At 36.1% G+C, this 14925-nt stretch overlaps 1 protein-coding gene across 1 annotated transcript in view; it reads left to right on the forward strand.

The window, feature by feature from the left end:
* Positions 1-272: 272 nt before the first annotated feature.
* LOC121411695 (endosome/lysosome-associated apoptosis and autophagy regulator family member 2-like) overlaps positions 273-14925 on the forward strand; it is a 62891-nt gene continuing 48238 nt past the window's right edge. The window contains exons 1-2 of the mRNA XM_041604523.1: positions 273-593; positions 8393-8516. Of these exons, the coding sequence (XP_041460457.1) occupies positions 435-593; positions 8393-8516 (283 nt within the window). The 5' untranslated portion in view covers positions 273-434. The remainder of the gene's footprint in view (positions 594-8392; positions 8517-14925) is intronic.

Consider the following 14925-nt stretch of genomic DNA (forward strand, 5'->3'; position numbering starts at 1 on the left):
AGGCCACATGACGCCCATGGCCATGTATGATTTTTTTTTTCACGGTCAGAGACCCCCCTCCCTCCCCTGCTCACGGACAAAAAAAACAACGCACGGTGCTAGCTAGCATTAGTGGATTCGATTATGGCAGGGCCAGGGAGGGAGGGGCACATGATTGTGATGGAGGAGACAATGCATTTATAGCGCAGATATGGGACGTTACGACGCGTTTCAAATACATAGACTGTTCATCGCACACGCATCTCGTATAATTTGCGCTATACACTATCTAGATCTCTCGCCGTCTCGCGCGTATCATCATCTGCTGCAATTCTATTCTGCTCTGGCTCCGCTGGCAGAAATTTTTCTGATTCGAAAAATACTTGTACATCTCACCATTAGATTCGATATTAATTCTTTGAAACCAGAATAATTTGTTTGCTAATGCTGGACAGATGATGAGGAACAAGATGCATTTGTGGCTGTGGTACGTTGCTTTATCGTGTGCTTGCACGACGATAGTTTTACTGGGAACAGCTGGCGAAGGTTTCGCCGAAGAGGACTCCGGCGAGCCATCCCCGTCAACGCAGCCTTCGCTGCCGACCTGCCAACCGGTAGGTGTTGCGATTATTTTGACTTTTAAACAAAGGACAAGTCCAACCCAACAATAAATTTTATTTGAATGAAAAGAGAAAAATCCAACAAGTATAATCCTGGAAATTTCATCAAAGTCGGATGTAAAATAAGAAAGTTAATATGACATTTTTAAAGTTTCGCTTAAAGGGGAAGTTCACCCTGAACTTCTGAAGAAAACTTTGTTTTAAAAATAGCAGAAAAAATAGTAAAAAATATTGGTGAAGGTTTGAGGAAAATCCGTTAAAGAGTAAGAATTTCTAAGAAAGTTATTAGAGTTCAAAGTTTTGGATTTGTGACGTCATAAACGAGCAGCTGTCCCATGTGTTATGTAATATAAAATGCATGAATGTCAAATTTTGTATGGTTCCTGAAGACATAATTTTGTTTTCTATTCATGATCGGGTGTGAAATGGTTTGTCTATTGATATACAAAAGGTACAGTGATAACCATTTTCAATTTTCAGAGAAAATGACATTTCATTGATATTTTACCATTCGCTATGTAGGAATGCTGCTCGCATATGACGTCACAAATCATATAATTGAAATTCTAATAACTTTTAAATTATTTGACGAATTTTTCTCAAACATTCGGCAATATTTTTTATTATTTTTTCTGCTATTTTTACAATAAACTTTTTGTCAGGGTGAACTTCCACTTTAAGGAAACCAAAACCCAAGCCTTTGGTTTTGGCCAAGAATTAAGAGAAGCAATCTAGTTAGTTATTGGAAAGAGTAGACTCGACTCTGAGAGGAACAATTTAAAACAAGTTTCATCAAATTTGGATGTGAAATAAGCAAGTTATGGATATTTAAAAGGTCTACTTTCTACGGGGATCCTCAAATTGGCAAACATGCTTCAAAATGGCAGATTTTGTGGACAGCTCTCCATTGTACACAATTTTTCAGATTTTCCCCAGTCTTTCAAACTACAGATTGCCCCATTCTAAGTATAATATCGGCGCTAATGCAGTTTCGCACCGGCCGATTACCAGCACACCTAATCACCAATACTTGTTCCCAAATGTCATGACAAGTCTCTCAGTCACATTTCGATGTCAATATATCCACCACTTTTCAAAATATTGTGATTGGGAATGGCTGTATTTCGGCTTCGATCTCAACGTCGTTGATCGACACGGCGTAGACATCGCGGATCGCTTGGATCCACCGTGCACCGTAATGTTGATATGAACTGAAGTTAGCAACCAAATCATGCGAAAATGTGGCGAACAAACTGCCAGCATGCCTCATGCGAATCTATGTTCGCATGATTTGGTTACTAACTTCAGTTCATATCAACATTACGGTGCACGGTGAATCCAAGCGATCCGCGAAGCGATGTCTAGTGTCGATCAACGACGTTGAGATCGAAGCCAAATACAGCCATTCCCGATCACGATATTTTGAAAAGTGGTGGATATACCGTATTGACATCGAAATGTGATCGTGACTGAGAGGCTTGTCATGACATTTGGGAACAAATATTGGTGATGAGGTATGCTGGTAACCGGCCGGTGCGAAACTGCATTAACGCCTAATATCCGGGGGGGGGGGCACTCAGTATATAATGCGCCGGGGGAGCTCTGCGGCCGCTTTTCACCAAAATTGCGGCTCATTCAATGCGATCGGAGCGGCGTAACGAAAAATATGCGAAGCTTTGGAGCGGATTTCTCTCTTCTTTTTTCTCGATAAGAAGAAAATGCTATGCCTTGGAGTGGCTTTCTTTGTTCTTTTTCTCAACAAGGCAAAAATGCTATGTCTTGGAACGGAAATTTGAGTGTGAAAATGGGGGTCCCCTCCGCGGCACATACCCACTATACTGAGTGCCCCCCCCCCCCCCGGAATATTATACATTGGATGAGGCAATATGTAGTTTGAAAGACTGGGGAAAATCTGAAAAATTGTGTACAATGGAGAGCTGTCCACAAAATCTGCCATTTTAAAGCATGTTTGCCAATTTGAGGATCCCCATAGAAAGTTCAACAAGACTTTTTAAACATCCATTACTTGCCTATTTCATAATGAATTTTGATGAAACTTGTTTTAAAATGTTCCTCTTGTTTTACTCATCCCAATAAGATTGCTTCTCTTCTTGGGTTTTGGTTTCCTTTAATTACACGAAACATGCACTGCCACTGGTCAGTGTGCAAGTGAGGAGACTGATGATGTCATCCACTCACTATAGATTTTGTATTTTATTGTATGAAATAAGAAATTATCAAATTTTGTCCTCGTCAAGTGAAACAATGATTAATTCCTCTCGAAAAATAAGGAATTAGCATTTTTAATACTGGTTCAGTCAAGACTCAAGTGGGTCCTTATTGTCAAATCTGTAAAAAATGAAATAATAATTCAAACAATAAGAAACAAAAGAAAGATTCCGGTGAAACATTTCTCAGCATGTCTTTTGTCAGTAGAGGTGCACAGGCAATATTGGAGACTCCAGTATGGGAGATAATCTCCCATTTATAGAGACTTGCTTTGCAAATGTTTAAAGAACAAAAGAAACAACACCAACAAAAGCTTAATTTTTTTCCAGAAGCCCATTTGTTTTGTGTGTGGATGACAACAAAAATCCTTATCAAAACAAAAGTAAATGATGAATTTTTAAGTAGACTGTGAAAAGGGGTAATTTTTCATGAGGAATCATTTGCCACCAAGGTAATCCTTTTGAAGCAAATGTAAACAAATGAAATTGGTCTCCCAAACTGGAGACTCTGAAATTGGATACCCAAATTCATTACAAAAGTCTCTGATATTGGAGATAATCTCTCAATCAATCATGGGAGACAATCTCCCATATTGGCTGTGAGCCTCTACTGTTTATGAATATTCATTAGGTCGGCTGATGATGTCATCCGGCTCATCCCCACTTTTTCTTTTGTATTATATGAAATCAGGTTCATTCAAAAATTTTCTACCTAGAACTTAAACAATTGGATTGACAACTGATTACATTAGTTATTTATTGCCGCAACTTATTTCATCATAATGGAGACACATCATTTACACAAGTATGAAAAAATGAAGCATTCATGATTTCATGTGACATCAGCCCACCTACATGTAATGAATATTCATGATGATGTGCATGTAACTGTTTTCACAAAATATTGATCAAATTTAAAATTCAATAACTTAGTTCTTTGTTGTCAGATTTTGACGAAATTTTCAGGATTTTGCTCTGTTAATTTTACTCTATTTATTAAGATATAAATATCTCCAGCCTGGACCATCCCTTGAAACATCTCAGTCTCAGTTCCTGGCCCAGGCGCGTGAGCATGCGAAAGATGTACAGTATACGGCTTCACAAGTTCCTACATGTACATAATAACTAGCTGCTCCAAGCATGGCGAGCGCATGCACACTGCTCTACAATGTACCTATAGTGATGCGATCCTGTTCCCAAGACCCTGTTTTTCACACACCGCGGTATGGTATATAATCTAGTTCCCAAGACCCCATACTTTGCCCTTTTAGTCAGTTCCTTAGACCCCCATTTCTGAGTTTCATGAGGCAAAACCCCCATATAATAATTTGAGTACCCCCCCCCCAGTTAGTCTAGTGTGGGAATGTTTTTTTTAGTGGATCGTATTTCCACCACGGAATACTTTTCATAAATTCAATCATATCAAACACAATGTTCTCATAAAGTTCATCAAACTTCCACCATGTATACACTTTTACCTACATAATATAAAGAAATAAAAATTTTGCCAAAATAATTTATCTTGTTTGTCACTATCTTGAAATATTTTGGCTACAAAAGTAGACATACATTAAGAAGATGATCACAAAAACCGAGATTTCACGTCAATGGAAAGATTTCAACCCCTAGAATAGCATCTAACTCTATCCAGGTAACAACAAAGAGAAAATAACAAATTTAACCAACGACCCTGGCTGAAACGCAATGTGATGTCACAATAATTTCATTTCATTTCATTTTTTCATTTCATTTATTTCATTAATAATGGCATTGTGTTTCTGAGTTGAATCTGGGACTGCATGGCCTGTCAACAACTTGACTGGGTTGGCTCCGGATGGGACAACTCAACCACTTGAATTCATCTTAAAAATTTCATGAAAAATGAGTTTTCTACATGTACCTTTGCTTCAGTGGCGTAAAGTCAGCCAACAATTTTGAGTGGCTCGATTTGGTATATCGCATAAAATTGATAAGTTGCGAGCGAAGCAAGCAAGCAAAAATTTTGACATGTTTATTACAAAAATCCAAGCTTGTGATAGATTTTTACATATTATCCGGAAAAAATATCATTCATGTATATCACCCTTTTACTTTTCTTTCCTTTTGCAATTGAATATAAACAGAAATAATGCCCTTCTCCCCTTCTGCTGTGGCCCATGCCATGGGTCTTGTTTCTTGTTTTAGTCTGGAGGGAAGGAAAAATATTTGTTGTATTGACTGACCTTTTGTACCGGCCTCTCTCTGCTCATTTGATCATTCATTGATCTCATTCTCATCTTGTCTTTATTTTGGCAATATACACTCTTATTTAATTTTTTTGAAAATCTTCTCCACTCCCTAATTATTTGTTATAAAAACTGCAGAAACCTGCTGCTCATATTGTGACTCTTCATAGCAAATTTACCCATTTCACACCTGTTCTTAAATCTTTACATACATGTACATTGTTTGCCCATAAAGTGAGCAAGTCAAATTCAAAATTCTTTTTGCTGGTATACTCAGTTCATGGCTCTGCTCCACAGTACAGCCAAGGATTGGTACAACACTGCTCTCATCAACACCTACACATCACACTGTAAAAAACGCTGTTGAAAACTTTAGGCACGTTTTGAAAGTGCCTAAATAAAATCAAAATCAAAGTGACAGGCTTATTAAAACAATGTGCTATTTTTTTTACTGTGCATCTACATGTAGACTTCTACACTCCAGTGACTCTGGTTTTCTCTCAGCTCCAAAATGTAATTAACAAAGTGGGGGGGGGGGGCATTTATCTATGTGGGGCCCTCGCTATGGAATTCCCTCTTTTTGTAATAGCAAGTGTGTCGAAACATTTTAGATTAAGCTAAAATTTATAACTGATTTTATCAATGATTTCTGTGTTAATTTGTTTGCTCCCCCTTCACTTGCGCCTTGAGCATTTCTAACGAGATGGATATGTTATTATGATTATTGGGCCTGATAATGATACTAGCCTCCCCCATAACCCACCACTTAATGGAATGCTATATCAAGGCTCCACATTAACTTTTTTTGGTGGTGGCCCGTTCGGGCCACCAAAACCTTCAAAAAAAATTTTTTGGTGGCCCATTAGTAAAGTTTGGTGGCCCGAAAAATATTTAAGAAAAACATTTATTAAAAATGAATAAAACAAACTGAAATATTCTGCAGTCACTACCACGTACCACTATTCTTTGCACATCTTGTATGTAAATCGTGCTTGCTGTTATTTTGTGGTAATATATAAATTGTTCTATCATTGTTAATATGAAATGATTGAAAGAAAATAAAAGAATTTAAATAAAAGAAATAAAAGAAAAAAAATTGAGAAAAAAAAGAAAATGTAAGAAAAATGAATAAGACAAAATTATCAGAAAAAATGGGGAAAATTATTATTATTATTCAGTAGAAACATGTTCTTTAATCAGGCATATTCAATGGGAAGGGGTATAAATGGTTTAATCACTGTAAAAAAAATGACAGAAAAAAATAAGAAAACGGCAAGTTATCTGGAAAAAACAGTGAGAAAATTCCTTCCCTATATTTGACAAAATGATGGAAAAAATTCACATTTCATATCAATAAAATGCCTTCCCAAGTATTTACTTCCTTAAGAGTGGTTTAAGAAGTCATAAATAAACAAGAAAGAAAGAAGCTGTCTTTTCAAGACAGCTTCGAAAATAAACCAGATATCAACATACATACAAATGCACATGTGGGACTGTGATGTACTCACCTTTGTGTTTTATGTGTATTAATGCATTTGGAAATCGGTCTTTTTGAGTCAAAATAGAGGTCATAATTCCTCCTTTTAATGCTTGCGAATTATCAGGTTTCAGTAATATGGACTGTAGAAGGGCATTTCATTGGTGTAAAATGTGACTTTGATGTAGATTTTCAAAGTTCTGGGGAAGATTTCTTAGCAGTAACATTTCGCATCGCAGCTCCCTGAGTCTGAATAGTCTGCTAGCGCACAGCCGGCCAGCTGCAGTGGTTTCACACATGCAATATTAGTTATTATAAAACGGGTTCAAGGATGTAGCCAATGGTGAGTGCGTATTCAAGTCACGTGTTCATGCTTTAATTATGCGCAACCTTCCAGTCGAGCATTTTTCGTGCAGCACTGTGCATTTTTTGTGCAGCATTAGTTCCAATAGCGCGTAAAAACTGATACGCGTTCAGTAAAAGAGGCTGGCTGGCTAGGATTTTGATGCGCTTACTTAGGCGCACATAGATACGCGCCTGTGATGTCATAATTGACAGTCTTGTGATCTCTTCGTCTGTGCGATCGCGATCGTACACAAGTTGGAGGGATTTGAACACGATTTCCATGAAAAATTCATTTTGCCGACCCGTTTTATAAAACAATTAATGCACATTTTAAGATTCGTGATGTTAGTGACGATGCGAGCAACTCTCGGGCATTCACAATATTATGCAAAAGCACTCGGCGCAAGCGCCTCTTGCTTTCGCATAATTGTAAATACCCTCGAGTTTGCTGCATCGTCATAACACACTCATGAATGTGCATTAATTGTATACTGTATGCTAGCGGTAGGCCTACATACTGTCATGACTGTGCAATCTTTGTGTGTGTGTATTTGTGTGTAGATTAACAAAAAAGGCGCATGACGAATTGACTTGAAATTTGAACTGTAGAAAGTTGATAAATGCATGTAAAATCGGGAGAAAAATTGCGCTACTTTGAAAATTATTGGTTGCCCGATTCGGGCCACCAAAACTTAACATTTTTTCAATAATGGTTGCCCGAGATGAATTTTTGGTGGCCCTGGGCCACCGGGCCACCGCTAATGTCGAGCCTTGGCTATATGTAATGGTACTTGTATGGATATAAAAGGAATCTTTGTCTACACGTCTATAAAGAAAGGACTTAATATTGAAACAAGATAATTTGGGGATATTTCACAGAATTTCTATTTTGTTCATTTCATATTCCATGAAGTATGCCAAAGATCTCATCAAAATTACAAAAAAAATTATAATTCATACAAAAATATTTGTTTATGTAAGGCAGAGCTCATGTCATTTTGATTGGGATTAAAAAAAACCGCAATGGTGCCCAGGTCTGCAGCTGTGCTACCCACTCGTTCAGTTTACTCAAACTTTCTCATTTTTCTAAAGGAAGACTGCATTTTGAGGCTTTTTTTGTATACATTGATGATTGAATAGTTTCCACCATTTTGACTCAAATTTTTGATTGGATAACATATGAGTAGTGTGTTTGTTGCATGTCTTGTTTGATATGTATCCCACAGATAGGCGTATTAAAGTATAATGTACGTGCAGGTCTAGACAAGGGGCACTGTATGCATATTGTTATAGATTTTTCTGTTTTATAAGACACAACTTAATAGAACTAAGACGTGCTCAGACAAAAAGTAGTCCACTTCTTGAGGAGGTAATTTTGTAGGGACATATCTATTAAATACTTTGCACAAGTTACTTTGAATATTTTCCATGGGGGTTTGACAATAGTAAATTATTGCCCCATAGCCCAATATCAAGAAGTCAAACTAAATTTGTGTTTTCTTTTCTCACCTCCTCTAGGATGACTTTCATTATGCCATGACGGAATGTGATGAGAACGGGGTAAGGTGGAGAGTCCAGGTTCCTCAACCAGACACATGTATAGGAGGTGCACCGGCAGCGCCGACAAGAGCCGTTGACTGTGGTGCGTATTCTTTCTTAAAAATATAGTAATAGTGGTGTTCACATGAGTGTGACTTTCATGTGAAGTTGCTCCATACAGGAACTATGTGGGTTGTAACTTGTAGCACATCACTGCTCAGAACGATGTCCAAAAAGCCCCAAAATTATCGATAAACTTCATCCAACCCTAAAATGATGCTAATAACGTGAAAAGTGTGGATCCATGTACATGTAGTTTATATGCTAGATTTGTTTGTTAAAAGATGTTATGTAATCGTTTACATCCGATGAATGTAAATTTTAAAGTGTTCTTGGTACACTGGCAGATAAAACTTTTGACCAGTTTGATACGAGTATGAGGCATTGCTATAATGGATAAAATATGTGTATTTACTATTGATTATGTTCTCTTGTCGATACATCATACATGTAGTTATCAATATCGGTAAAATATTTTTAGCGATATATATCTACAGAGAATTTTCTTAACGATAGCAGCCCTAGCTTTCATAGATTTTGTATTGATAACTGTCAAATAGGATTAGACGGTCAGTTTAAGATAGAATAAAAAAAAATATCCATTCTTAGTAAGCCCCCTTTCATCTGCAGCATATAAGCAATGTAATGACCAATGTAGCCCACATGTCAATTGTGGTACCAGATGGTTGTCAAGAAGATTAAAGGTCAAGTCCACCCCAACAAAAATTTGATGATATTTAATAAGAAGCGCAAACTCAATATGAATAATAAAATAAGAAATTTTATTTTTTACAAAATAAAGTACTGGCACAACACAGTGATGATGATGAGAGAGTTGATGACGTCACTCACTATTTCTTTCGTATTTTATTTTATTTTATTTTATGAATTATATGCTTGGCCAATGCAGGAAGATGCAGTTGAATTTCACAGTGTTATGAAATTGATTAGTATACAGCTCATAAACAAGTGAAAATGCAACTTTCCTTTCTGCTGTATGATATGCATACACTCACAGACACACTGTTTCCTTTCACATTTAATATGAGCTTCGTGCTTGAAACAAAATTAACCTAACGAGTATGAATGCTGAGATTTTTGTGAAGTTGCTGGTATCTAGTCTATATTGTGTTTGTTTCCTTGAAGTTATCATAGTACTTATATCATATTTTGCATCTTTTTTTTCATGCAAAAGTTAATACATGTAGGTAATTATCTCTAACATAGAGAAATTCTGCTTTCCACTTTAATAGTCACAAAAGGGCCATTTCCTCAAAGCAAGGAGCTTGGAAGCTCCTTCCTCAAAGCCATAGAAATGGATCAGGAAACCAAAGTGTTGTTCGATTAGGGCACTGTAGCGGTAAAGAAGGATTCATCCTCATAAATAATTCAGAGGTTTTTAACATGATTATTTCACCTGCGTTCTCCACTGTCTTTAGTGAATAAACAAGTCATCACTCACTGCATGTGTGGTTTGGGTACACAAATAATTTGCGTTTGCTGCATACAACGCTCTGATATGCACAGCTGATTTTATAAGATGTTAATGTTACCAAATAATATAGATGGGTGTACTGTGTATCAGTTGTAGATCAACTTGTACGTGTGAGGCGTAGTAATAACCTTGCAGATTGCATGAAGAAAGCATTTTTCTAACGGAGTTGAAGAGCTTTAGTATACAGTCCTTTTGTCCTTTTCGTTAACACTTTTTTCCTCAACTGACCCACAGGATTTACTGGTACATAAAGGCAGGGATCATACACAACAAGTTACATTCAGATTATTTTTGTTTTAAAAATTGTCATGTAATATAGATTTTTATTTCAAAACAAAGGCAATGTAGATTTGTATCTGACCATATGGCATGTGCATGGTCCTGTGATTATGGAGATTTTATACATTGATTTGTAGTCTGTAATCACAGACCCTGTTCTGTTATGACAGCACAGTTTAATTTGATTTGAGGACTGACAAATGAGATAACTGGTATTCATAATATTTACACAAAGAGTTAAAGCCATCTTATTTGTATGCATAGTAATGGTTGTAAAAATCGAGTAATTACGACATGTGTGGTCTGTATACATTTTATAGGCTTTCAGGTCTATAATAACCTTTTTACACAGGCTAAAATTTCCTTAACCCTGTACTATAGGTGGGGCTAAATTGCCATCTAGCCCCACCTATAGTACGGGGTTAAGCTTAGCCCACTTTCTTTTCACACAGCATTTTTGCAAAGTGGGCTAACCCCACCTATAGTACATGATTATTTGGCCCTGCAAAAAAGCAGGGTTATCCCAGCAATTGCGTTGCTAAGAGCGATAGTACGGGGTTAAGATCGCTAGTGTAAAACGAAAGTGGGCTAAGCTTAACCCCGTACTATAGGTGGGGCTAAATAGCAATTTAGCCCCACCTATAGTACGGGGTTAAGGAAATTTTAGCGTGTGTAAAAAGTGTACGAGTGAAGTACTTGTACTACGAATGATCGACAAAAACCACTAGTCCGGGGTTAGCGAGTTTCGTGTGTAAAAAGCAAGTATTCCTTATCCGGGGTTAGCAATAACAATTTGGCATGTGTGAAAAGGAAAAAAAAAATAGTACGGGGTTAAGGATAGTACGGGGTTAGCGATAGTCCGGGGTTAAGAAAATCCTGTGTAAAAAGGGTATTAGACTAACATGCGTCGTGTCTTCATACCAGTACATGTATTTAATTCCATGAGGGCAGACTCATTACTGAATTCATACGAAACTTATTAATAATTTTGCTAGTGGTAATAAATCAGGGTTCCCAGCCAATTAGGGAAATCAGGGAAAATAATAAAAATTTGATAAAATATACCTTAAATCAGAAAAAATGCATCAAATGAGGGGGAAAAAATTGATCGGCCCAAAAGTAAAAAACATGGTACATGAAGTCAGTCAGACTCTTTTATATTTTGTTGCATATCAAAACAACATCCACTGAATGATTGGTTATGGTGGTACTAATTAGTTTTACATATTATTGTTTTTATACTGAAAATACATGTACATGTAATTCACTGCAACAACTCATGCGAAACTGTGAATGGGTTTAAATAATTATCAGTGAATTTTTTAACTTCATCAGGGAAAATCAGGGAATTTTGTTTTCTTGAAAAGCTGAGAACCCTGTTTATGCAATGTAGGGCAAGTCCAAGAAAAGGTCACCCTACATGTAGGAGGCAAAATTTCATCTTTAATTTTAGAAGTTATCTTTGGTGGGGTAAGAAAGCCCAAATGCTGAATTTTAAAAATTTCATTAAGAAAATTTTGATAATATGCATAGTTTACATTGTACATGTAAATGCTAATTTGGGGCACAATGGGCGTTACGTATGGGACAATTATAAAAACTCATAGAAAATGAAAACAAAACTTCTGAGATTTAGTCATAGGTGGGACATGGACCCCCTAACATCTTATTACTTTTGGGGGGAAAAAGTGGTGTCATCTAATTAATTATGCAAAGTAGGTCTTGTCCAAGGATGGAATGTCCCATACGTAACATTTTGAGGAAGGTTTTTTAAGTTATTTCTCATAATACAATACTTGTATTGTTGCATCTCTGGGAAGTTCTAATTTATCAAGTATGAAAATGTTATACCACAAAAAGTTTCAAAAATTGAGTTTACTTTTTAATTAAAAGTTAATTAAAAAATTGTTACGTATGGGACAACATGTTACGTACATGTATGGGACATTTACACACAATGTCAATGGGGAGATTTGTGTACAAAGTGAATGGAGAAAAACAAATTTCAAGAGTGCTCTAAAAGTGATTATTTACCTTTTCTTTAGTTTTTAAAGACTGATTTGTTATGAATACTGATTAATGAAAACAATCAAAGCAAAAAATTGTGAAAATGGAAAAATATGAAAAAAATAAAAAAAAACAATAGAAATACATGTACATGGTCGCATGTCATAAGGTGGTCCAATTTCATGAACAGGGTAAAAATGGTCAAAAAATATATTTTTTGATATGTTTTAGCCATTACCATTCTCTAAATAATGGAAAAGTTTTAAGTCTCGAATACCTTTATTTTTCCTTAAAATGACTAATTAACATCTAATTATTACATAGACGTCAATGTAAATGTGAATTTTGAAATGTATTTTCCTCATATTGGACCTGCTGCACATAAAATGGTGTCAAAAGTTAATGCAACATTGGATCACCCAAGTAAATTGCAGGTATAATCTTGAAACATCAATAAATAAATCTGTACCAAAAATCGAATAGTTATCTATTATTGTATGCATACTAATTAATTAACAGTATTTAATTTCACATTTTTGCCCCTAAAATACCTGTCACTGTATTAATATGCTTGGCAAAATGACAACATCATGGGTAGAAATGTTTGTTGCAATGATACATAACATTTGTAATAAAAATTAAGATTACAAATTAGATAATTAACCAAATCTCTCCGGTTTACTAATTGATTAGGTTGCAGATCAGAGCTGACATTGCTGCATATTTTCAAAATTGTCAAATTTTTAGGACATTTAGTTGTTCCCTGCTTTAAAACGCCCAGAAATATGAGGATAACAGTCATATTACATATTATAGTAAGTTGTTAATTAGGTTTAATGAATATTTTATCATTTACCGCATCCACTGGCTCCGCATCCACCGGCTCCGCCACCCCTATTACTTCATACTTAATGTGCTATAGTTTTTGTTCCTGATATTGTATTGATCTACTTCATATTGAGCCTATAGTTCTAGCTTCAAAATGTCATATTACTCAATAAATTTGGTCAAGATGTTGTGATGTAGCAACAATTTATCCATGGCACCGTGTGGAAAATTGTTCATACGCCACCCTTTTTGCATACCCAACTTATGAAATGCGACCCAATAAGAAATTCATGAAACTATGAAAAACAAGGGAAAAAAATGTTGAAATGGCTAATTTCCCATTCAGTCATATCAAATATGTCTCAGTAGAACATTTTAAAAGGAAGAAACTCTTTTGTTATTTCCATATTTTAAATTATTCAATTTTTTAATTATGGGGAAAATTGTGTACGTTCTCTATGGGGACAAAATGTCCCATACGTAACTGTCCCATGTACGTAACATGTCATTAATTTGTTTAATTAGAGTCTGTAATTAGAGGGATTTGGCTTATGACATGAAACTTGCCATAAATATACTAGAGTATTGTGACTTCTATCACACTAAGTTTCAAGTTGTCAAGTGAAATACTTTTAGAGAATTCTCAACTTGAAAAAAATGTATTAAAAATTGTCTTTTTTCTGCGTCCCATACGTAACGGCACATCTTTTCTCTCTGAAAGGTCAAGGTCATATGTCACAATTTTTTGCATGATTATTCTTCTCCTAGATGTCTACCATCATGAGGGTATTCAATCTAATCAAAGTCATTTAACACTATTTTTCAGGTCATTGAAGCCTCTGAAATGTCCCATACATAACGCGCGCAAATTCTTGGACTTGCGCTTTAATAGTAGTAATAGTCCTATAACAGAATTTTATCTGTTCATTTGGGCCAAGTTTTACAGCATTTATTCCTGCCTGTGTGATAATAGGCCGGAATACAGTGTAGGGTGTTATTGTATGATCTGGTCCATTTTTGTCTCACCTGCGAAGCAAAGTGAGACTATAGGCGCCGCTTTTCCGACGGCGGCGGCGACGGCGGCGGCGACGGCGGCGGCGACGGCGGCGGCGGCGTCAACATCAAATCTTAACCTGAGGTTAAGTTTTTGAAATGACATCATAACTTAGAAAGTATATGGACCTAGTTCATGAAACTTGGCCATGAGGTTAATCAAGTATTACTGAACATCCTATTAGAGTTTCATGTCACATGACCAAGGTCAAAGGTCATTTAGGGTCAATGAACTTAGACCATGTTGGAGGAATCAACATCGAAATCTTAACCTGTGGTTAAGTTTTTGAAATGTCATCATAACTTAGAAAATATATGGACCTAGTTCATGAAACTTGGACATAAGGTTAATCAAGTATCACTGAACATCCTGCATGAGTTTCACGTCACATGACCAAGGTCAAAGGTCATTTAGGGTCAATGAACTTTGGCCGAATTGGGATATCTGTTGAATTCCCATCATAACTTTGAAAGTTTATGGATCTGATTCATGAAACTTGGACATAATAGTAATCAAGCATCACTGAAAATTTTGTGCAAGTTTCAGGTCTCATGATTAAGGTCAAAGGTCATTTAGGGTCAATGAACTTTGGCCGAATCAGGGGTATCTGTTGAATTACCATCATAACTTTGATAGTTTATTGGTCTAGTTCATTAAACTTGGACATTAGAGTAATCAAGTATCACTGAACATCCTGTGTACGTTTCACGTCACATGACCAAGGTCAAAGGTCAATGAACTTTGGCCGAATTGGGTGTATCTGTTGAATTACCATCATAACTTTGAAAG

The sequence above is a fragment of the Lytechinus variegatus genome, chromosome 3, assembly GCF_018143015.1.
Source record: "Lytechinus variegatus isolate NC3 chromosome 3, Lvar_3.0, whole genome shotgun sequence".
In the NCBI taxonomy this organism is placed as follows: domain Eukaryota; kingdom Metazoa; phylum Echinodermata; class Echinoidea; order Temnopleuroida; family Toxopneustidae; genus Lytechinus; species Lytechinus variegatus.